Consider the following 25,482-nt stretch of genomic DNA (forward strand, 5'->3'; position numbering starts at 1 on the left):
TTCTTTCATTTTGTTTTCAATATAAATTATCATGCAGTCGTATAATTAATATAATGCGTCAAAATTATACCAAAATAAAGGGTATGAAGTCGTAATTGTTTTAGAATAGAATGAGAATCTTCGTATTTTATTTCGTTATCTGCATACTTTCACACTTAAAACACAATCCATCTAACAATAAGTCTCACTCTCGTTCTCTCTCGTTCGCTGCTGGCGCTGCTTTTTTATTCCAGCCTCTTTTTTCCCAATTTCTAACAGGCAATATATAATCAATTACTGATAAATATTTATTATTCAAGCTATTTCTATGGACTATCGCAAATAGAAACGCATTAGAAATGGTATAAAATGGACATATTTTCCTTTCCCGTAAAAGTCTAGACCACTACTGTAAATAATTTGTATTTTCTTTTTTTCTTATATATATATATATATATACTTTTTTTTTTTTTAAAGTATTTTTATCATTTAATAATAATTTTTTTCTCTCTTCTCTTCTTTATTTTTTCTTTTTCTCTTGTCAATTTATTTATTTAATTTTTAAATGTTTTTTTTTTTTTTTTTTTTTTTTTTTTTTAAGCATATGATGCGCATTAGTTAAGAGATACAAATTACTCAAGAAGTACTTTATAATCAAAGAGGAGAAGGATTTAGAGAAGATACTAACATCGATCTTCAAAGATTTATGCGCTTTTTTTTTAAACTGTAATTTTTTTTTTAGGCTCATCACTCTCCCAACTGGCTTTTCAGTCTTTTCATTCTTTCCAATTATCAGTTTATATTCCTCTCCTCTTTCTTGCAAGTCTAGAATGCGACAATCCTAATTAACATCACTTCGTTATCTTCACTCAATAGCAACGCGGGACATCATTAAACCTCGCCTGGTGAGCCAAACCCTAATAAAAAAGTAAAAAACATTTATTAATACCTAATAAAAATATAAGAAAAATAAATATGACTATAATAAAAATATGTGAATATTATTTACCCAAAACCAGTTCCAAGCAATAGGGATAGAACATTTGTGATGATTAAAGTATAAAGAACTTCTTTAGAAAACAATCCATTTTTACCAACTTTTGCAGTGCGAATGCTATAAGATTTTTTCTTCGTCACACCAAGTGGATGCTTGAATTTCCAGTCCCTGAAATATAAAGAACAAGAAAGTATTAGCAATAAACACTAAGAAAATACTGCTTTTATTTTGTATCATAAATACTATGTACTCAAAATATAGTGTGAAGACCAAAAGTTCTTTAAATTAATTATTCTTTCAAAAAATATTTTAGACTTATCCTATTATCAATTGTTTTTTATATTTTAAAATTACAATACTACAAGCTTAGAAAGTTTAAACAAAAACAAGTAATTGTTTTTTCAAATTACTTATATTTTTTTTTAAGGGAAAGACAATATATTATTTAACTTACTTTGGAGGTGCCTGGTCGGGACGTGAGCTCCACTCATAAATCCAATCCATATTTTTGTCTAAGATTTCGCCTTCCTACAAAGAGACAAACAACGTAACGTCATCAATATGCTCTAAGAAAAAATAAATAAATACAGATAAAATAAAAATTCCCAAAAGAGTTTGTTTTAACGATGAGTTCTTCTTATAAGTGGAAATGGAGAAACGTAATCGTCTTTTTTCAGAAAATATCAGGATGTATTATTAGGTACATGTTGATAGCAACCCATAAACATACTATTTCCGTTGTGTTAGGGTGATAAATTTATTTTAAACGACACCTACCAGAATGTTAAGACTTACACTCGCATGAACAAATATAGGGAAAGATTACTGACATAAAAGGAACGAAAAATACGATTTTAAATAAATTATAATTTGTTGTTTCGGAACAACAATACTTCGTAAGTATTTTTTTTTCTAAATAAACGTAATTATTTCTATTCAAAGATAATATCTAATGTTTTGGCTATTGCATAGATGAAGTGATTAATCTATTGTATGATATATTTTTTGTATTGCAATTTCTATCGAAAAAAAAAAAAACAATTTAGTATTAATAATTTATGATTCATTGGGCCTCTCTTTCTCTATTTTCTATATTTAGAAATATTTTTCTAAATATAGAATATTTTTTTATCTATATCTCCCTTAGATGTCCGAAAAAGTAGATTGAAATGTAAGCATGTCAAGAACTCTGCCAAGTTTCATCACACATATGGATATACATAGTTGAATATAAATACGAAAGAATGAATTCTCAAAATAGTCAACGCATAGTCGATTTTGGATAAACGCACAGCAGTTAATGTCAAATAGAAATGCGTCTATCTAGAAAAAAGTTGGCACCTGCTTCTTCATTTTAATGACGCAGCAATAAAACAATACCCTGATATAGTCGTGATTCAATAGCATGGGAAATAAGAGTGATTGATATATTTTTTTTATCGGAGCGATTAAATAAGTAAAAAATAATAAATATCAAAATAATAATCTTTTTCATGACAACCTCAGGGTCGAGTACAACAACCTTGATGACGTGTCTGCTTCTACTATCATTTTTACACTTTTATTTACGTTAAATTCAACAATGAGCGTTATCACTTATTAGTTTCCTGATTGCTATAATATCTAATAACAAAATAATTTAATTCGTAGAAATTTCTTTCGAGTCAATATTTTGTCTTATAAGAGATTATTTTTTAATGATAACTCAATCGTTATTTTTTACTCTCTTCATTTGTACTTTCGAGTATGTGTAACACAGAGAGAGGATGGTTTAAAAGATTTTAAATTTGTATATTTACAATTTGAAAACAAAATTAATCTAAAAAGTTTCGAAAAAGATTAATTGATTTTTTAAATTATCTAGACATTTTTTGATCCATCCTGTATAATATATTTTAATAATCGATTGAAAAACTAAAATTATCGAAGATGTAGATTACAGTTTTTGAATGATAACTTAATCATTTTTTAGCATAATATGTTTATTCTCTCTCTCCCTCTCTCTCTCTGTATTTATATCATCAGGTATTTATTATTAATTATATTTCAATAAAATCTTTGATAAAAATAATTATTGAAGATGAATATAATCTTAATGATAGAAAATAAATTATTATAAAGAAAATCGATGAATACGTTGTGCTCTAATAATGTGATTGTAAATTAATTATAAACGAAAGATAAGGATAATTTGGAACATTTTATTTTTAAAATGAAAATAAATAAACTGTAAATTCTTTAAATAACTTCAATGGACAGTTTATTACTCATGTAATTTATACTCCAATGATTTTATTATTTATTATTTAAATACAATATACAAACTCTGAATACTGACAATCATTTTATTGAATATAAATTCTCTTCCTATGTAAATGAACAAATAGAAAAATAGGTGTATATAGATGAATATGGACTTCGAAGTTGTTTTAAAATCATTGAATGATTTCCTGTTTTGAATTACATACTATATAAGATATATGTGTAAACCTAATTATGATGAACACATTGAACGCTGGTGTTAACATTTAAAAATTAAATTTTAAATTAATTTTTACAAAGTGATTGTTGATCTGATTTTGCATAGAACATTATTTATGTTTTGTTAAAAAGTAGACAAATGCAGACAAAAAAATAATGGCAAGTAGAGTATATCACGTTTAAAATAACATGTTTACATATTGTAAGAAAAGAATCTCGCAATAACATGAGACCGGCGTTCAATGTATTAAATAAATTTACTGTCTAAGATTAGGTCAAATGAACGATAAAATTTTCTTTTATAACGTTACTTATACATTGAGTACTTTATTTTCTTCTTTTCTTCCTCAAACATTAAGAAAGTAATACATATTTATGAGGAATTAAATAAAAAAAAAAAAAAGAAATATATGTATGAATATAAATTAGCTGGTTCTGCTATGCATGGCTAGTGACGCACAATTGTGTACGCTATTATTATTTCGACACAATTATACGTAAAATCTAATATATTATTGTTTAATATATATATAAATATACAAATTACTGCTTATGGAAGAGATAAAACAGTAATTTAACTATAGGTAAAATAATCTACTATAAAAAGAAAAAGAAAATAAACGACATAAGAGTGTAAAAAATCGATATTTATAAATTGTAATTGCATGTATAAGCGTATACATACGCAAACACATAAATATATAAATACTTATAGTAACACGTAAAGCATAAAAAGAACGGTTATTAGTTCACGTGAGACTACGGGCAGTAATAATTTTAGCTAATATAAAAGAAAAGGATAGTAACATATGTCATTTTTGTTCGTTGACGATCTATGGAAAATAAAAAAAAACAAAAACACTTAATTAATGCACATATTATTTTCAAAATGGTCGAGTGCATTTCCATTCAAATGCATCTTATATTTGTTTACATTTTTTCTTTCTTCAAATGATGATAAATCGTTCTATTGATTGTGGATAATGACTAAAATTGGTCCTTTGTATGCATGTGCATGTGCATGTGCATAGGGCATATGTATATGCATAATATACATATTACATATACACAACATATGTACGCAATACCATATACAGTAAAGAGAAAGATCGATTTGTTTGGTACGATGCGCGACAATGTTAAAAGCATCGCAATGCCCCTTTACTTCAAGAACAGAGCCACTGGTACTGCGCATGGCGTGACCGCATAACGCTCTCTGATTGGTCGAGAGATTCTACGTCAACATTATTCGCGCGCTCTCTCTATCTCTCTCCCTCTCATTTTTTTTTTTACATAGATAGCCACGCAAAGTTGGCAGATGTGAATAACCACTCACTGAATATAAACAGAGAGGAGAGAGAAAGAGAGAGACACTACTACTTCATTATCTAAAGTTTTCTAGGCATAGTCCTAAATATAATCTTCATATCTAGAATTTCTCTATATTATGTTTCAATGAAACAATGAACATGTCGATATTCCCCACTAGTGGGAACATTTTGTTTCCCTCTTCAAAAGCGCGCCAAAATTAAATATTTCTGATATACCTGTTTCTGTATGCATAAGTAATTATTTGACGCATATGATATTTTTACGAATAAAAAAAAAAGAGAAAGGATTCTTTAACTCAGATTTGTTATGTATTACCTTATTCTTTTTTTCGTTTTTAGAATTTTTTTTAATGATTACTATTATAAATTATCTTTCATTTTAAATAATATAATTGTCGGACTATTAGAATAATAGTTTTAACTTAATAGAATAATCATTTGTATTACATTTTCAATAATGTTCGTAGTTTTAATGATTCTAAAGAAGTTGTTAATGATATTGAGTAAAAATGAAGATACAAATTTATAGATTACAAGGTAGCTAACGTGAGATCGAGCACGCATAAACAGATGACGCAGAGTTCAACACTGTACACATTGAAAGATAAAACACTTCTGTATATACACATCATTACATACATTTAAAAATATATAAATAACACAACTTCCTTATCAATATTTTTTTGTTTGGTTTTATTTTTCTTTTTTCATTGTTAGTCCGATTTATTTGTATGAAAGATTATTTTAATTAAAACAATTTGTCTATCAAATTTATTAAACGCGTACGAACGTCTGTAATATTTTCTATTGCGACTTTTTACGTTGCTATTACTTTTAGCTTATTGACGGTACTTATGTTTATCTCTTACGACTTATATACGTGCGAGTAAACACGCAAAACGCAAGGGAGATCTTTTAAAGTGTAATTATATCTCAGTCAATTTCCATTTACGCAAAACAATCACGACAATCTATAATGAATCGTTTGAAAAAGAAAATAAAAAACTAATAAATTTTCTAATTAAATAAATGATATTTTTTTTTCATGAATGAATTACAAATAATCTTAGTGACTTATTGTTGATTTTAAAAATATTAAGGAATAAAACCTAAATAAAACAATTTCTTGATGACACGAATACTTTATTTCAAATCTGCATTCTCTTTTACATGCTATAACGAATATAATTGATTATTTTATCTTCCTTTTACAATTAGAAATAAAACGGTAGCGTTCTATAGCTTATTCGATAGCACACATTCAAAATATATTATTCAGGTGCAGTTGCACACATTCGCAAAAGTCGTAACACAACTTTAGTACGATTTAAACGGTGGTGCAAGCAGCTCAACCGGTTTGTTACATCCAACGAGAGGAAGAGTAGAAGCGAGGATTGCCGAGCTTTTCTTTTAAAGATCATACGATATGCCTTTTAATTTTATTTATTCTTCTTATTTTTATATGTAATGTATGCGTATTATATTAACAGGAAATCCGAGATTACTAGCTCGTACAATCTTTTTTTTTTAAGTCACATTTCTATAGAAAATTATTTTATCTTCAAGACAAATTATTTCATTTTCATTCAGATAAATATTTTCAAAATATTTGTAATCTTTTTTAAAAATTTGAAACTAAAAATTTAATTGTGTTGTGCGTGCACTTTTTAATTTTATTTTTTGTATAAATTATTATTAATCATATTATAGAGTATCAAAGGTAAAAATTGATAGTAAAGTTTTAAAAACCGCGAATGATGATGTCCTTGATGATAATATATTTTATATTGAATTCTTTAAACGCGTCTCTCTCTTTTTTTTTTAAGAAATAGACGTTAGCATCCAATTGCAGGTAATGCGGTGTTAGCTGCGTAAGTCACGAACGTATATACATAATATAAGAAATATAATTCCGAAGGATTAACGATGCGTATAACGAGTTATTCATATTTCAATATAATCGAAAGGATGAAAAAAACGTTAGATAATACAGGATGTATAAAAAAAAATTTCCGTTAAAGTAATAATTGAACTTTAGTAACGTTTCCCATTCATTCCAAGGATTAAGAAAGTTTTCAAAATTCCTTTATCCTTAAAATGAATCCTGAAATTAATTTGAACAATCCCTAGTAGCACAAAATATTGAATACATGTGTATTTAATACTAAAAAGACATTAAATCTCCTTTTAATATTAAATACACATGTATTCAATATTTTGTGCTACTAGGAATATCTTAATTACTAGATGATTCTGTAAAAAAAACTTGAGAATGAGATTCCTAGTTGTAAAAGAAATTATTAGTATACCCCAAGATCTTAATAATTAATATAATGTTTATTACTGAAACATATCTATAACGATTATTCGTCGGACGAATGGGCAAGCTCATAGCAACGGGTAGCAGTAAAAGAATGATTAAAAAGGCAGGTTGTTTGAGCAAATGCTTTAATCTCGCTTGGCAACGCCGTTACGAACTATAGTAAAGTTAGATATTATAGTGACTTTCACATCTGGCCTCTCTGCTTTACGCGCCCCAAGTCTAGTTTTAACTTGTAGGGGAAGATCAAAAAGGAAATACACCATCGATGTTCTATTTACGGTCAAATTTAATCCTATGTAACACTTCCAAACTCTACCTAATAAATTTAGATACAGATACAATTATAATTTTTGTTGAAAAAAAAAAAATAAATAAATAAAAGAAATTTTGTCGAAAAGTAAATAGTTGAGGAAATTGTATAAGTTTTAATTGACTTGAACAAAAAAAAAATAAAAATTAAGAAATATCTCTAATTAATCTTCATATAAAAAAATTGTAATAAATAACCTTTTAGTATTAAAGAGTGACTCATAAAAAGAAAGAAAAATTCTACGAAACGAAGAAGTTTCACCTCGTTATCATCGTTACTCACTCTGGACAAGATATAAGTATTCTTTTGTAATTATTTTTGCTTTGTTGTATCTTTTTTTCCCCGCAGAAGATAAACTCACCGGTCTCCCTACATAAAAGCCTTCTTATTATCGACACTACCAGAGTATCTAATATACATGCATGACGAAGAGACAAACGTTTCACATACATACATTATGGATTTGAGCTACAGGTGTATGTTAAGTCTTTTCCAAGAGATACTGCATATATCTTATAAATAGCTGATAATTATTTATTTGCGAGAACATTGTTCCTTTTATTTACGTAAATTAATGCAAAGAATATTCAAGAAAGTTATGCGAATCGAATAAAATACAATACAACAGTATTCCTTGCAAATATATAGGGTATACCAGATTGCTTGTCTTTGTTCTTTTCTATGACATGTAAAATATTCAAGTTAGCAAAATTTTACTATAGCATATTTTAGAATAATAAATTTTATTTGTACGAAGATGGCTATAATGTTTTACACATAATTGATGTGAGAAGAGTCACGATACATAAAGTTATTATTTTTTTATGGAATATGGAATAAAATTATTTTGAAACGGGTTTGTGACATTAACACGTCATTTTTGAATATCTAAACATATATACACTTAAGATATAATAGAATTATTAATTATGTTGAGAAATATAAAAATGAGCTTATAAAAATAATGCATTGAGAAAGTATACCATGACACATGACCATGGCGAACCAAAATAGCCTCCTACTAAAAGCGAAGATCAGAATGAATCGTTGAAATGAATTAGAAAATGACGACGAAGTTAATTCGATTACAATGATCATACGAGCTTCTTGTCCTACTTCTTGTCAGTAGGTTGTACATATAGGTGACGAAGGATGCAAGATGGTAGACGTAAACCATTTAAGGTGAATGATGCTCCATCGTAGTAAACCTTATCAAGAAATCCTTACTTGGTGAATATACGAGAAAATTGAAACCGCGGTAGAGGACTTTGGTAATTGTATCACAAGAGAAACAGTTGATGATTGTAAAATAAACTAGTAAACCAGTTTGACTACATTTAGATATTTTCTAGTAAACAGGTTTACGTACTTTTGTGTATTATTGTCACTTGTTATAAAATGCAACACCTCACACACACAATTTCAATTGTACGAAAGTATATACTCGAGGAAGTTGTTCATTTAAAGTGTTTCCGTTTAAATTTGCCGATATTTGCTAAGAAGTTTGAACTACGAAGAGAACTGAGTATGTACTAATTACTTTACCATTGTTTTTCTTATTGTAGATTTTGAGTAATAATTATCATTGAGCCATTACAAATGTGCATGCCCTATTTTTTATTTAAAACGTCAATAAATTCTATTAAGTGGTTTCTTATAACTTTTTAAATGTAAGATTATTGGAATGTAAAAAAAAGGAAATAAATTTGGAATATAAATAATATAATAGAAATATATGAATTTTTCTTGAAAGCAATTCCGAAGGCGTGTTCGGTTAAGTTACCGCACCTATCGGTGGAAGAAATGTTCACAGACTACATGATAGAGTCACTGATCCGAGGACCTTGTAAAGAAGGTGAAGCTCGTTCGATAAAACCAGTTGCACAATATGTTTTTGGATTATCTCTCTAATTTATTCGTCAATTATATACGAAAATAACGTCAACTATTCGGAAGAATAAATGGAATGACTTTGAAGATTTGTTTTTATTCAAAATTTGATTTCGATCTTTTGAACGAAGATTTTTTTGTCAACAACTAGAAATATTGTTTTTTTCACTCGGGTCAAATAGGTAGATCATGTTTGTGGTTTCTTTATAGAAATCTTTATAATCGACCACAAAAAGTTAAGCGTACGTATACACGATAGATTTATATATTTGTGTGTGCGTGTACGTATAGATGCTTTGCTTCACTCAGAAATTTATGAGACACACCTCGCAACAGACGGTTTATTACGATCGATTTTCTAGACTGACCTTGTTGCTGTAATTTATGTAGACGCCTTTGAGCTCATCTTCAGTACAGAGTTCCGTATTAGGGCTGTTTGGTGGACTCTTTGGGCTAAAATAAGAGAAGAATAGATATCTCATGATCTATCGTTAAGCATTTTTCAATTATTTCAATATGTCGAAATTTCCAGCTTTTTAACTTTTATATTTAGGAAACTCGCGTTTGGTTTTCAATAAGCCAACGTCCAGCTAGAAATAAATTTCAAAGAATGATAATAATCATCGTTTTTTTCTTCTTTCCCCGTTTCACTCTTTTTCCTTTTTCTTTTAAAAGACGTTCATTAAATCGTTTCTTTCTCACTAAATAATTTTCTTTTAGAACGAGAGTTTCAAATAGCACACAAAGAAACACTTGCTCCAAAAAAAGATTCTTTCTTCTCTTTGTTCGTGAGTCATCATAAGATGGGTTTTTTTTTTATTTTCTTATATCTTAAGATCCCTTCTCGTCTTGAGAAGAACGAAAAGCGATGAAGAAATATAGAAGCTGAATTTTCTCTGTTTGTAAAAGACACCATGCGTTATGTAGAATGTTATGATTACACTGTTGAGCAAACATTTTTACCTTGACAATATCGTTATTAATAACTTTTATTTTTATGGATTTTTACAACAACACAATCCCTCATTTATAATAAAATTATATATATAATAAAAATAAGAATACAAGAATTCTTTTTGGGATCACAAGCTTCTCTTTCTTTAGGATAATTTGTGGAACAGAAAGAATTAAAAAGTGAATAATATTCACCTAGCTCCAGGAGTACCCCGACGTGAAGATGCTAAAGAATGCCTTGCTGACGACTGAGTTGAGTCTCTCTGTGCTTCTCTTAAAAGTCGTAAATATTCTTCCGAACTGCTGAATGGCAGTGGTGTTCGCCTTTCCGACGATATCGAGTTCACCTCCACCCATGATTCTGTAAATTTTAATACAAATTTTTATACAATTGAGAGAAAAACAAAGGTCACTTTTCAAACATAATTCTTAAACGTATATTTGTAAGAATTTCATTTTCAATTTAAACCAATCATGAATTAACACTAGATATACCAGACCAGTCATTTTGACTGGTCGGGCCATTTTAATTCAAAATTTCTACTTCGTGTAACATTTGATTTCTGTAAATAATTAAGCGTTTTGTTATTTAAAAATGTTCATAAATCCATTTATCTATTAAAATTATTATTGTTAAACATTTTTTGTTATTTTTTAAGAGTAAATAAAGACTGGAAGCCTTAAAAAAGCCTTTTTTTTGTATACCCAGTCATTTTGACTAGTGTGGTAGAAGTAGGTATACTGAAAATGGTGGTATATCTAATGTTAATTGAAATCTATATCGTTGAGATTTAGCAGATCCTTATGCATCCGGAGTTAATATTAGCATTTGTTGCTTTTACCTAGACTATGATAAACTTGAAAAAGAAATGAAAGTGAACTATTTTTATCGTGTGGATACGTACATAAAATAAATTAAAACAAATCTTTTCAATTTTTCGATTTAATCCACTGTCATAATTACTGATACATATATTACATATTATATATATTTTTATATTTATTTGAATGAGAATGATATAGATCCATGATCATACAATCTGTTGCCGTCATAATCTACTGTAAATATCACATACATAATGTAATACGAGACCTTCGTTTTTGCTTACAATACTCTCATGAAGTCGTCTTCGTTGTTCATTCGTCGTTTTGTACTGATTACAGTTTTAAACGTCCATGAAACATCTCTATAGAAGACTACCGAGCTTGTTCTCTACGATCTCATTCTCGATTATATGAAAATGCATACATTGTTATTACGTAAAAACAAACAAGTTTTAATACTCGAGAAGTTCGATTTACTAACAATAAGTGTTGCATGTATATAGCTTGAATGCACTGTATTGATACTTATGACGACATAACAGTGCAATATATTTAGCTATTTCTTCACTTTGATAATGCCCGATTAAAAAATGTCTTCGACCATCGTGAGAAAAAAAGGCTACACAATCAATCTTAATCAGTTTGCATCGTCATATTTCCTAATAAGCATCAGAATTACGTAAATATGTTTATAGTATGTATAAGTGTGTGACGCGTAATTAAAAGCGTTACTAAACTTGTATTGCTCTTTTGATATAAATTAATTAATGAGACTAATTATTGAGTTTTACAAGCTGATGAACATTTTTTTTAATTGAATGTGTATATGTATTTCTAGATTTTTGTTCAGAATTATTAATAAAAATTGATAATATATATATATATATATAACACTAGATAAACCGGACCAGTCATTTTGACTGGTCGGGCCATTTTAATTCAAAATGTCTACTTCATGTAACATTTGATTTCTGTAAATAATTAAGCGTTTTGTTATTTAAAAATGTCTATAAATCCATTTATCTATTAAAAATATTATTGTTAAATATTTTTTGTTATTTTTTAAGAGTAAATAAAGACTGAAGCCTCAAAAAGCATTTTTTTTTATACACCAGTCATTTTGACTAGTGTTGTAGAAATAGGTATACTGAAAATGGTGATATATCTAGTGTTAATTGTGTTAACAATTTGAAAATATTTCATTTATATTAGAAAATAATTTTAAATTATCGTGCGTTCATCGAAATATAAAAAATGAAAAAAAAAGAGAGAAATGCATCACGCGAAAAGGCAACTATAGTTTATTAACCATTTATCAAAACGCACGTGTACGTAATCGATTAGTTTTTACCATTCTCAGAAATAAAAGTTAAGTAAGAAGCATTGAATGCAACGAAACGGATTTCTTTCTTCAATGACCCCCATCTTTATCAGCAAAACGAAACGAATGAGAGATAAAATATATCTATTATCTAATATTATTTCTATCATGATCGTTACGTGCATGCAAATACTGATAGAACCTTTATTAACACTATATTCTTCTAACCTCCTATATATGTATGCATATATAATATGTAGAAGACCGAGCGCACATTCGTTCGATAAAGGAGAATGAGAGCATAAATAATGTTTCTATAGCTGATCAACTGCGTCGTTGAAGTTATTATATTTTAGTAAAGGAAATTTCATCTTATTTTAAGAAAAATTCTGAAAAAAAATCGACTTGATTTGAAAAGCATTTCAATAAAGAATCTCCAATTATCGCAACTTGTTATATCATAAAATTCGGTTTTTTTTTTTTTAATAAATAGTGGCTGTGAGAAACTCTGTATATGAAGAATACATGGATGAGAAAAGTAGGTTTTATTTCCCACATGAATCAAGTTCTGCTAGAAATAAATGAAAATACACTACATCCTAGTTTCTCTTATACAATTTTATTATTATCTTTTCTATACGCGTATTCAATTTTTTTCCTCTAATTTTCAAGTAAATAAAAAAAAATACGATTTTCATTTTTATTTTTTGACATTTTGTTTACATTCACACACGTCAAGTTCATTATACGTAATTGAAAATTTATTGTGTAATTTTTGCGGGTTAAATGATTTTTTTAATTATCAAAAATGTCTACGCGTAATGACAATTACATCGACGACAACATCGAAAGCTTGTTTAATTCATCTAATGTCTCGACAATTAACAGCACCAAGAAAAGAACAATATCCGAGAAATCCGAAATAACATTAGATTTGAATGAAAATGAGAAGTGTGATTACGTGATTACCGAAGATTTAGTAAGAATTAATATGAAGGAGTTACGTCGATTAATGAAACTGATGCAACCGATTATAAATTCATAAAAAGAAGATTACTGCAAATTTTTAAGTAACAACATTTTAACAGAAGTTAATTATAAGTAAAGATTATTAGCCAATTATAATTACACAATTTTTATAATTATAATTCCATTGACGATTTCTTATTTATACGAAATTAGGTTTCCGGAAGTTGCTGTGATAAAATCCAACATTATTATCGCCTGAAACTAAATGTGGAGAAGGAAATACTATATTATCATAACAAGGATTTATTCATAATTAAAACTCTTATATAAAAAAATACTTGTTTATAGAAGAAAACAAATAATCTAATTAGAATAAAATAATTTTTTTCCTAGTATAGTAGAAAAAGTCAAACTCAGTGTTAACACTAGATATACCACCATTTTCAATATACCTATTTCTACTACACTAGTCAAAATGACTGGTGTATAAAACAAATGCTTTTTGAGACTTCCAGTCTTTATTTACTCTTAAAAAATAACAAAAAATGTTTAACAATAATAATTTCAATAAATAAATGGATTTATAGACCTTTTTAAATAACAAAACGCTTAATTATTTACAGAAATCAAATGTTACATGAAGTAGACATTTTGAATTAAAATGGCCTGACCAGTCAAAATGACTGGTCTGGTATATCTAGTGTTAATTGAACGTCACATTTTAAATAATATTAGCAGCAATAATTTAAAAATAGTAAACATTTTTAGTAAGCTAACGACCGGACGTGGAATCAAAGAAGTAGCTACTTGCACACGTGCTTTTTATCAAGGCCACACGTGTTGAATACGCGAGTGTTGTCATAATGCACCTTGTCATGCATTTGCATACATCATTCCGATATTTCAATGCCCTATAGTCTTTGGCAACTTTTATTTAATCAACAATAAGTTTGACTCACAAGACACGATTATCTGACAGTTATAACACATGCTTAAAATAATAGCATTGTAATGCAAGGGTAAACAATAAATAAATTATAATCAGTTATCATCATTTATATTTCCTTGTCACAATTATATATCCTTCCTAAAATTTGAATAAAATTATTTGAATTTTATATCAAGATAGAAAGTTATTTTTTCAATAGAAAATTTTGCCAATAGGAAATTATTGTGAAAAGGAATCTTAAATTTCCTTATTGCAAAAACTTTCACCAAATTCTTATATAAGAAAAACGATAACCAGAAAAAGAAATGAGAAAAATTTGTACGCAGTCATATAACTCTCCATTCATCTAACTTTCTTCATTAGAGCAAAAAGTTAAAAAGTTATTTTCATGTTTAACAAACAAGATTTATTCTTTTTCATTAGATATTTTAATCCAAAAAAAAAAAAAAAATCGAACAGTTGACCTCGTGCAATCAAGTATTTTAGGTCAAACATTTATCGCTAATTCGTGGCTGGTAATCATGTATATTCTGCGACGAAAATATCACTTGTAGAGTACTAGAAAAAAAAAAAGAAAAATAAAAAAGATTTCAAGAAGAAAGCAAGCTGATATATTTGCAAATTATTCATACGATTTCGTTTTTAGCGTTTTGCAACAATAGTTTCAAAACGAATTGAAAACTTTCGAGTATATTGCACTTTAAAGTTAAATGAAAATTACCATTTTGTTTTATGTGTATAACCGAACGTATTATTCAAAAGTCAATTGGACACAATTTAGCCTAACAAATTTTTTTTTATCTGACCAGGAAGGGAACGATGATAAAAAGTTTTATCTTTTTTTATTTTTTCTAGTTTTAAATTGTTAATGAAGGAGAACAAATTCTTTAGATTCCATCGTAACAAAACTTATTTGAAACGTGACGAGAATACCGAGATAAAGTGTTGTAGACAAAAAAAAAATAAGTTTAATAAGCAAGTCACGTGATTTTAAATCACAGTGCGCGGGAAAGATTTAAACGAGCCGAGAAGAAAGGGTTCACAGTATTTAAAAATAGAAATCAACTGAATGGCGGTCTCTTTTCATCGATCTGTCGCTTCGAATACGATTTAATTATTACACATTGCTTTTCTTTGTCTAAACGATGTTTATTTTTGGTCCATTAAATGAAACAATTGATTTAATTCATACCGAAGTTTTTTTTTATTTTTACTTTACCATACAAAGCAGAAATTTTCAGCCTGGGTCATATTTTTCATTAAAATATAAAAATAGTTCGCATATGTTCGTTATTAGATTAAAATAAATTTAAATGCATATTAATTAATTGTATTCAATAAAAACTAAAAAATTTGTGAAGTAATATTTGTTGTTTTACCATCTTTTACTTTTAATATTTGCATTATGAGTAAGTGGAAAGTGTAAAATTAGTTTTCGCAAATGGATCTTCGCTCATAAAATTTTGGGATTCTCTGACATAAAGTATATTTAAATTACATTAACACTTTCGCGACTGGCATTTTTGTGGCGAAATATCCATGACTATATGTAATATTCAAGTCTTAAACTGGATAAAACTTTTATTTAAATGGTGATATGTGAAGATAAAAAATATTGCTTTACTACATCATGCTTGTAATCATTTTTTGTTTAAAATTATAAAAAAAAAAGAAAGAAAAAAAATATTAACTGTAAAAATAAAAGAGTAAAAAAAGTATTACTGAGAATGATTCACCAAGAAAACATATTTCATTGGTAGAAAGGTTTAACTTGGGTCAAGCTTCTTTTCTATTACTATATATCTGACGTCACACTTTTTCCTGAGATACAACACGTACACACAAAGAAACAAAACACATTCTATGAAACGTCCTGCAATTTCTAAGGAAAGATGAGATCGATAACCGATGATAATAAAATTCTAAGTAGAAAGTATGTAGATAAAATCAGGAAAGAAATTGTACGAGGAGATAAAAACAATCGAAAAAAAGAGTCTTTGAACGTTTTAATCCTTGATTAGAAAATATTCAAGATAATTATTATCTTCTCTTATTAATTTTTAATTTCATAGATATACACATCTGTGTAATTATTTTTATTAAATGTATTGTGTATTGCGTGTCGTGTATTTTAAAATTTTATAAATACGTCGCACATAATATACAATACAATATATATATTACAATAACAATTCGCGAGCATCAACAAAATTATTTAGCATAAGAAATTTTTAATGTGAATATAAGGTTTGTTTTTGTTTCATTGAAATTTTTAAAATAAAAATTAACACCAGGATGGTAACTCAGAAAATTCTTGGGAATGATACAGCCATTGATTGCCTGACTCTTGTCACGTTTTCTGTTTTCCTTCAAATGACTAAGCAAACACGTTAAACGTAGGGCACCATCTTCCAAAGCAAAGAAGACTAGCCAACAAAAACGTTGGCCATGATCTTGGATGCAAGAGACACGTTCTCCCTGCGTTGTATATATGTATATGCATATGCATATAACGCTTCGTTTTAAATAGACGAAGAAGATCGATAAGAGTTGTGCCGACAGGACACTGACCCAATTGTCGACTTTGTGATCAATTCTACGATAGTATGAGCAATTAGAAAAACTCAATCTTCCTTTATATTTGATAACAATAATAATAATAATAATAATAATAATAATAATAATAATAATAATAATAATAACAATGATGATAATGATGATGATATATGAGTCAGATGTAAATATAGTACACACTCCGTTGTCTTCCTAACTGCGAACAAAGAATATATAAGAATTTAATCAAACAAATACATTTTCATATGAAATATTAAAATAAATTTCCAAGATACCAAGATTAGTTAAAAGCTTCTGAACTTGTAGTTTTATAATTTGAAAAAAAAAAAAAGAAAATGGCTTGAAAAATTTTGAAACAAAGATTAATAGGATCATCCGTAAAAATTTTTGGTCCACCTTGTACAAACTATAAAAAGTACATCAAACATTTTAATTAATTTTTATCACGTTGTATGGGCGTACGTAGGTTATATTTTATATATCATTTGTTTTGAGTGAATAAAAACAGATATAAACATGTATATCTCTAATTAGGTGTACTAAACCAGGAAAGATAAAAAGATTTGATTCTATTTTTTTTGGACGTGTGATAATATTATTTTCGTATAATTATCGTACGACTTTGTTATATTTTTTTTTTTGTTCATTTTGTATTTTATCAGTGTGGTCTATATGTCAACAGTCTGATTTTTCTTTTGCATATTACAAAAAGTTTCCTATGTGTTTTGTTTAGACTTAACAGATGCTAGTCTTTGATAACTGATAATTCCGTCGAGTTTAATCGTCATCTGCATCTTCAGAATACACTCTGGTTAATCTAACCACTTCATTTATCTCTATTTTTTTTTTTTTTGATATTAGAGAGAACTTATATAAAATATATAGAGGATGTCTCAAAGTTATTTTACCGAAAGAAATGAAAAATAAACACTAGGTTTATAGGAATTATAGTATTGTTAACACTAGATATACCATTTTAATTCAAAATTTCTACTTCATGTAACATTTGAATTCTGTAGATAATTAAGCGTTTTGTTATTTAAAAATATTTATAAATCTATTTATCTATTAAAATTATTATTATTAAACATTTTCTATTTTTTATGAATAAATAAAGACTGGAAGTCTCGAAAAGCATTGTTTTTTATGCACCAGTCATTTTGATTAGTGTAATAGAAAATGGTGGTATATCAAGTGTTAAAAAATCATGGATTTAAGATTTTCTAATTTTTCGGTTTATTAAACCATCTTTTGAATCATTCTTTATACAATTATGTATAAATAGTCACCAATTAGTTTTGAAATATACAAAACGTAGAAAACAACAAGTCATAAAATAAAATGTTAAAAATTTGTTAATCGGAAAAAAACATTTGTAAACACAAAGAGATAAACATCTAACAATAAGTGTTATTATACTTAAAATTATGTACATACATAAAATGTTCACATGGACATTTAAATAAGTTACACAAAATACGATTAAATCCATACATATCAGAAAATACTTTTCTAAGATATATTAGATGATATAGAATGATAGAAAAGCTCTGTAATAAAACTGATTGTGAGTCGTTATTACGTGAACATATTCGAACGATGACAACGATGACGAGAAGACAATCACAAGCCATTTTATTGCTTGATTTCGAGGAAAATATTAACACAAATATACCTTTTAATATTCTTGAAAATGTATATATGTTTATATTTAATTATGTACAAAATATCTATTCCCAACTTAAGTAGACGTGAAGGATATAAATTAACGAGATATGGATGCCTATCAAGATTGCATTTGTTTATTAAATTTTCATCTCACACGATTCCTCTTCTTTCTCTGTCTTTTTTTCTCTTGCTATATAGTACGTTTAATTACATTTAAATACTAATATACTATTTTTAATAATTACATAAAATTTTTAACGTTTAAAATTTGTTTAAGATTTAAAGACAAAAAATTGAAATTGTTTGTATGTTACTAACGAGATTTAATTGCTCCAAACAAATGACAATGTGTCTATTTTATTTAATAATTTAAAAAAAAAAATAAGAAATCGACTGAACATTTATAAACGTGTCTAGAGACAATATATATATATAAACGCGCAACACATTCGTTGACGACGCAAAAGAAACGGTGTTTGTTTACGCTGTGAAAGTAAAGGAACGCGGCGCAATGGCTGCATTTTGTCGGCAATGACAGCTGCTGGCGTCCTACGTTTACATGGTATCTGGATAAGCTCCATTTGATTACACATCAAAAGTAGACGATCATTTTTTGAAACAAACGAAAGAACAATTGTATATTTTATTTTATAAGAAAAATAATGTTATATTTATCTGTTTACTTAAATACATCCTATACAGAGATACGTTGAATCGGCAATAACAATCCGTTTTGATTGATGCCAATTTCGCAAAAACTTACTCCGAACAATGATTAATTCAAATATTTAAATATCCACAAAACGGTAAATTTCATTTGATGATAGTAATATATTTTAAAATGATGATGGGCGTTGATTTGACTTACCCCTAAAAGCTCGTCTGAACTATATTTCGCCGAGGAAAACATATTTAATACACAAGGAAAAAAGAGAACTAGACTTTTTGCTAAACAACAATCACGAATAGTACGGCGATCCGAAGAGACGCATGCAGACGACGATTCGTTTCGTGCGCGTACACGTATCAACACGACGTAGAGACGCGAGGCACTTGCGACGAATTATCGCGATAAAATGCTAGCCCGGGACTCTCACGTAGTTGATCTGCCTTTGTTTTGATGAAACGTCAACACACACAACTCGCCCGCGCTAACCAATCGTGTGGCCGCGCGGCCCACCGGAGTACCACTACACTAGTCAATTGCATTTAAAAGTACTACGTTATCCAAATCAATGTTTATCATTCTTTTCCTTTCTTTCTTTTAGCAAGATGCAACCCTGAAACAAAAAGATGTTAAATGTTTCTGATCATGCTAGAAATAGAATTTGATTGAAGAAATTGAATATTTATTATGCTTATTTAAAATATTAAATGTCGATATATATATATATGAATAAAATTATTATTATTACTAAATCTCTTACTATTTCTATAGAAGTATATACATAAATGTATATTTTATTGATTGGAATTATGAAATATTTTTCAAACATTATTCGAAGTAACAAACATAGCAATAAGAAAATAATTGATTTTATTTATATTTTTAGATATATCGAATATTAAAATACATGTATAGTGATTTTGTCGATACTGTTACTCTTTTCGCACGCGAAGAATTGTTTTAAATAATAACATATCTATTTTTATTTATTGTATCATATGTTTATTTATTTAAGAAAAAACTATATTATACGGAGATAGAAAAAAAGTTAAACTAAATATGTTATTATTTAAAATAATTTTATATTGACATATTGACGTATATTTATAAGCGCGGCCGCTGCTTTCTTACTAAACGCGATGGCAGCACCATACAACATATTATTCGAAGCATTAATTTGTATAGCACGACACGTATTTTACTCATGTGCTGCGTAAATCGTGATTCCTACAACAAGTCAACTCAATTCTCGTTATCAAAAGGTATGTTTACACTTGAGTACATAGTGAGAAATGAAATTTGTATCCTCGATAACAAAAGACGTTCGGTATGAGACACGAATAGAGAGAATAAAACTTCTTCGGGAATCGTTCTGCGTAGATTGTTAAAAATGGTCGCCCCTTAGGTGATCTGTCAAGCAATTTTGTTCCATTTTGTAATTATTATGAACCGGTAGACAAAAATATTCCAAATTTTTAGTATATAACCCATTTCAAGATTAAATTCGAGGTAATTGTGAATTACATCGACCTAGGAGCATATTATATAGCAATAAACCTCCCATATGTGTCAACGGAACGTAGCATTCTTAAACGTTCCGTTTGTTGTCTCTCAAGGTGTCTCCAAGAGTTCAAGGTTCTATTTCGTCAGGCACTTTCCAAACTTTCCGTTTTTATCTGCATGTTTAATTGCCAATAAGAATATAAAGAAGATAAAATATCCATATGGTATTTTTTTTACATATATTGCATAGAATTGTTAATTGATCAATGCAATTAAGAATAACAAACCTATATATATATATATATATGGTCATATATATGTTATATATATGTCAAGACAGAGTGTATTGACTTTGAGTTTGTTAAGTCCAAGTTTTTTTTCCAATTTTTTTACACGAAAGATAACGGCTTATGAACAAGATAAAGATTACTGTGCTTTTTATATAATATATATATAATATATATATATATATATATATATATCTTATGTGTAAATGATAAATATGTAAAGAAAATAGAACAATTTATATTTTATAAGAACATTATATGTATATGAATTTACGTTATCCAATGACAGAAAATTGAAAAAATATCTTTTCGAATTTTAGTTTATCCTTTAGTAAAGGATCTTTTATAAAAGTGGCATGAAAATGAAGATTCCAAACAGTGGTTCGGGTAATGGCTATTATGGCCATGAGAATAGTGTGATTACAACATACTTTGACACTAGTCTTGACACCGAAGCTGAAGTTCAAGGAGGTAACGATGGTGATTTTTCGGAATATCTTTGGATGGAGAATGAAGAAGAATTTGATAAACAGGTCTTTCTGTTAAATTTATGTTTCTGTTATTGCAATTAATTTAAGATTTATTTAAAAAATTTTAAAATATATATTCAGTATTTATAGTTTAGAAAATTAAATTGCAGGTTCTGCAACAATTGGAAGAGGAAGAACTAATGGAAGAATGTTTGGAGGCTATGTTAGAAGAAGAAAGACAACATGAAAGAAACATTAATTCGACTGCTTGGTCGACTGCCGCTAGTATTCCGTACAATAATGGTGCTGAACTTTGTCAACAACTTAGTGACTTGAGAATGCACGATGATCTTGCCAAACAGGTACCAATTTTTGTTTTTTTTTGTTTGGAAATCTAAAATAAATTAAAATTCTATTAATTGTGCTACATTGTAGAGTACATTAAATCCAGATGCAGCTGAATTCATCCCAGCATTCAAGGCAATTACAGTGACAACTGTAAGTACAGCAACAGAAGTCACTGCTGAATCATCGTAGAGGGCCTACTTCTTTTTGTTTAAGACACTATTATAAGGCTACTATCGTAGCTAAATTTCGCAATCCTTGATCAAGCAGCCGTATTAACAAAATCTAATTAGGAACTAAATGATTGTGGCTATACTTAAAACAGTATGAAATAATATGACAGTGGGTAGTATACGACATTGTTATTTAATGTCGAAAATTAGTAAGATCAGTTGCATAATTACTGACAGATAGATGCTGTACATTACTCACATCTTTATGGACAAAATAATATCTTATATTATAGCCATTTAATTTTGTGCCGGATTTGTGTTGACAGAATTAATAGCTACACGCATAAGTTACTGATTACATAAATTTATCTAGGTTAACATCCTTTTCATTATGTTTCTTCTTCTCAAATATCATTTATTGCATTCTTTACTGACATTTTATTGAATATATATATATATATCGATTATGTTCCAATGAAATATTAAATATGCTTCAGACGTATAAACGATAATTATTTGTGTGCATGGAAGGTATATTAAACTTTTAAGATTTTATTAATACCTTTAAAAAATAAAAAATAAAAAAAAATAAATAAAATCATAAAATAAAATAAAAAGAAAAATAATTAAAAAACCAATGTGTTAATGCAATATTATAAGTTACATTTATATTTTACTTATGTATACACTGAAACGAAGGATAACAAGAAAATTTTTGGTTCTCTAAAATGAGTTTTTTGTAATGTATTACTTTTAAAGCTTTGTATATCTTATTAAAGATGAGATAATAGTTCATTTATCGAACTTAATTTATATTTAATATGTTTTTTAAAATCATTGGAAAAAGTGCTGTACTTGCTTGTAAAAAAATTATGTAAAATATTAATCATGTGTCAATATATGAGAAAACTTTTTAATAGTTTATAATATATCATATTAATATTAATAGTAATAATATTTATATTTCTTGATGTATCTAATGATACATAATATTATATTGAAAATTTTATTATCGCATTGAAAAACTTATTTTTGAACATTACACAAAATTGTTTTTAATTATTTGTCAGCTATCATTTAATAAATTAAAGATCTCAAGTGAAAGTCTTACTCAGGCTGTGAGGGACTCTTTGACTCTTATTAGTTTTACTAAAAGAGTCAGTACATTACATACTTATTTTCTAGAAGAATTTCTATGAAATGGTGTAACAAAATTTCATAGATTATAAATCTTAAAATGTACCCTTTATTGAAATTTAATGAAGCATATATAGTATATATCGTGAATGTACTTGAATTAGTCTGATTGAATTGCAAAAAAGATCAAATTTATAATTTCTATTTATTATTGGAAATGTATTGCGGATTTATTCGCTAATTTTTGTATAAATTCATTTTGTGGAGAGTATCAATTAAAAGTATACGTGTATAATGTGATATATGTTTGTTTATGTGACTTAGTATTTTATTTATTTTTCTTTTTTCTTTAATTTATTCGTATACAATTACTGTCTGTAAAAAGAAGATGTATTTAAATACCAATGTTATGTTTATTTTCATGATCATTTTTGCAATTCAATATCGTACTAGTGATGAAAGCAAATTTGTCACATACATGTAATATATATATGGAAGTATATAAAATATGAATATACAAATTTGTTAGCTCCCTCAATAAAAAAATTCTAATATCATGACATCGTAAAATTTCATAAAATAGTATGTGGTAAATATGTTTTATCGCAACCTTATATAGCCTGGATGAGTGCTGTGATTATAAAAATGAAGTAAACAGATTTCATTTAGTACAATATTGTTTGCATTAAGACATCACACTATATTTGTTATATATTATGCTAGTATGTTACCATTCCTGCGCTACACAACTCTCATTAAGTGACTTTCAGCATTAAAGCTTTAATTAACCACTTTTTAATCTTATTGTTTAAATTATAAACCAATCAAGTGATTTTTTAAACTTGAATTCCTTTTGCATAATCATTTCATCTACTTATTGGATTTATATACATTATTTTTCATAAAAAAAAAAAAATAAGTTCTAATAAGAGAGGAAATTTCGAAACAATCATATTTACGTGTTCTCGAATATTATGTAGTACTACGAAAGAAATTCAAGCAAATTTAATGATCTCATTGCACATAATTTATAATTTGAACTAATGTGCGGTTATGTAGACTGATTTTTTATCTGTAACATTTTAGGTTGAAATCTTCAGCTAAATCTCATATGGATATTCAATTCCACTTTGAAATTGCCAATCTAATCTCTATATGGAAACCAATGGGCAACTGAAAATATTATCCTTCTCTGCATAGTATAAAACTGAGCAAATATGGAATGACTCTGATTCTTAAAGAATTTTGTACTAAGTCAAGTCAGAAATTGCTATTTGTAAAAGAGTTTGGTAATGGAATTCATTCATGATATATAAAAAAAAAATAAAAAAAAACGAATAAAATAGAATAAAATAAATAATAAAAATAAAAAAAAAATAAATAAAAAAATTGTGTACAGTTAAGTCTGTACATGACGAAGTAACTAAAAAAAAGTTTCTGAATGTAAAAAAAATATATATCATTGTTGTATTCATATATATATATATAACACTTCTTAATCTTTTAATCTGTGTCAATCTACACTTAATATTTTTAAATATGAAATTTTTGATAGCACGTCTATACATTGCATTCAACTTATTATATTGCACCTTTCACAGATCAAAGCTTTTACAAAAGTACGTCTCATAATACTTGTGCAAATTATTCTTTCAATATTTTGTTATGTACATCTTAAGAACGATTTATTAGAGAGAATAAGATATACAACTTTTGACTCATTATATGGATAATAATTTAGATTTGGAAAATACACATTTGCAATATTTTTTAACATCATTTTTTAACATGTGCAAAATATTAGTTTTATCGATCAAGTAACATTAATTTATTACATTCTGCTGTTGTTTCTCGAAATCAAAATTGTAAAATAGAAAAAAATTTAAGCTTTTTTTTTTATTTAAAGCATTCATTACTTTTTTCGTTCTTTTATGTATTAACGTAAAGAGTAAAGTAATGCATAATATATATATGCATATATATATATATATATATACATATATAAATAAGTACATTCAAAATATATTCAAATATATTTTGAATATATTCTTGAAATGTACGTATACATTACCCTTTGGATTTTGTAATAAAGCAGCGTATAACGAATTAATGCGAAAATAGCATATGAATGTAGGATACCATTTTTATATATACATATAAAACACCGTATGGTTTTATATCCTATAATAATCATTAAATATTGCATTTATGAGTTTTCCATCTGGTTTGTTGAAACCTTTTTCTGTAGCATTTATGTAGCATATAAATAAAGTATAAATATATGTAGCGATAATGTTCCATTTGTCCTTATTGTAATTTTTTTTTATTG

General features: G+C 27.4%; 2 protein-coding genes and 1 long non-coding RNA gene across 5 annotated transcripts; 1 reads left to right on the top strand and 2 right to left on the bottom strand.

The window, feature by feature from the left end:
- Positions 1-426: 426 nt before the first annotated feature.
- Positions 427-19,152, bottom strand: BNIP3 (BCL2 interacting protein 3). Its single transcript, XM_089175246.1, has 6 exons — positions 19,056-19,152; positions 10,461-10,626; positions 9,680-9,764; positions 1,431-1,504; positions 989-1,144; positions 427-896 (listed from the first exon to the last, which is right to left on the bottom strand). Exons 1-6 carry the CDS (start codon positions 19,150-19,152, stop codon positions 845-847), a joined length of 630 nt encoding a protein of 209 aa, XP_089031372.1. The 3' UTR covers positions 427-844.
- A 345-nt stretch (positions 19,153-19,497) lies between these two features.
- On the bottom strand, positions 19,498-20,196 carry LOC149031645 (uncharacterized). The gene is made up of 2 exons (XR_016177568.1): positions 19,999-20,196; positions 19,498-19,851 (listed from the first exon to the last, which is right to left on the bottom strand). It is a non-coding gene; the product is annotated as an uncharacterized LOC149031645 (long non-coding RNA).
- Positions 20,197-20,353: 157 nt separating this feature from the next.
- Positions 20,354-25,446, top strand: Paip2 (polyA-binding protein interacting protein 2). Of its 3 annotated transcripts, XM_015336254.2 has the most exons (5): positions 20,354-20,500; positions 21,349-21,561; positions 21,669-21,860; positions 21,934-21,996; positions 24,240-25,446. In XM_015336254.2, the coding sequence occupies exons 2-5, from the start codon at positions 21,385-21,387 to the stop codon at positions 24,255-24,257; spliced, it is 450 nt and encodes a 149-aa protein (XP_015191740.1). In that variant the 5' UTR covers positions 20,354-20,500; positions 21,349-21,384; the 3' UTR covers positions 24,258-25,446. The 3 variants fall into 3 exon arrangements, with proteins under 3 accessions (XP_015191740.1, XP_015191739.1, XP_089031483.1); XM_015336253.2 differs by having other exon boundaries at positions 20,355-20,500; positions 21,934-25,446; XM_089175357.1 differs by lacking the exon at positions 20,354-20,500 and adding an exon at positions 20,607-20,747 and having other exon boundaries at positions 21,934-25,446.
- The last annotated feature ends 36 nt before the right edge of the window (positions 25,447-25,482 follow it).

This window comes from Polistes dominula, unplaced genomic scaffold (assembly GCF_049000335.1).
Source record: "Polistes dominula isolate Pdom_NZ unplaced genomic scaffold, Pdom_raw_medaka contig_82, whole genome shotgun sequence".
Lineage (NCBI taxonomy): Eukaryota > Metazoa > Arthropoda > Insecta > Hymenoptera > Vespidae > Polistes > Polistes dominula.

Bases quoted from the DNA above. Each gene is read 5' to 3' on its own strand.
- BNIP3 (XM_089175246.1), bottom strand. From the start codon at position 19,152: ATGGAGCTTATCCAGATACCATGTAAACGTAGGACGCCAGCAGCTGTC. The intron at 1,145-1,430 runs GTAAGTTAAATA...TTTATATTTCAG, and splicing joins CCCGACCAGGCACCTCCAAA to GGACTGGAAATTCAAGCATC. The intron at 897-988 runs GTAAATAATATT...CTTTTTTATTAG, and splicing joins TTGCTTGGAACTGGTTTTGG to GGTTTGGCTCACCAGGCGAG.
- Paip2 (XM_015336253.2), top strand. From the start codon at position 21,385: ATGAAAATGAAGATTCCAAACAGTGGTTCGGGTAATGGCTATTATGGC. The intron at 21,562-21,668 runs GTCTTTCTGTTA...ATTAAATTGCAG, and splicing joins AAGAAGAATTTGATAAACAG to GTTCTGCAACAATTGGAAGA. The intron at 21,861-21,933 runs GTACCAATTTTT...GCTACATTGTAG, and splicing joins ACGATGATCTTGCCAAACAG to AGTACATTAAATCCAGATGC.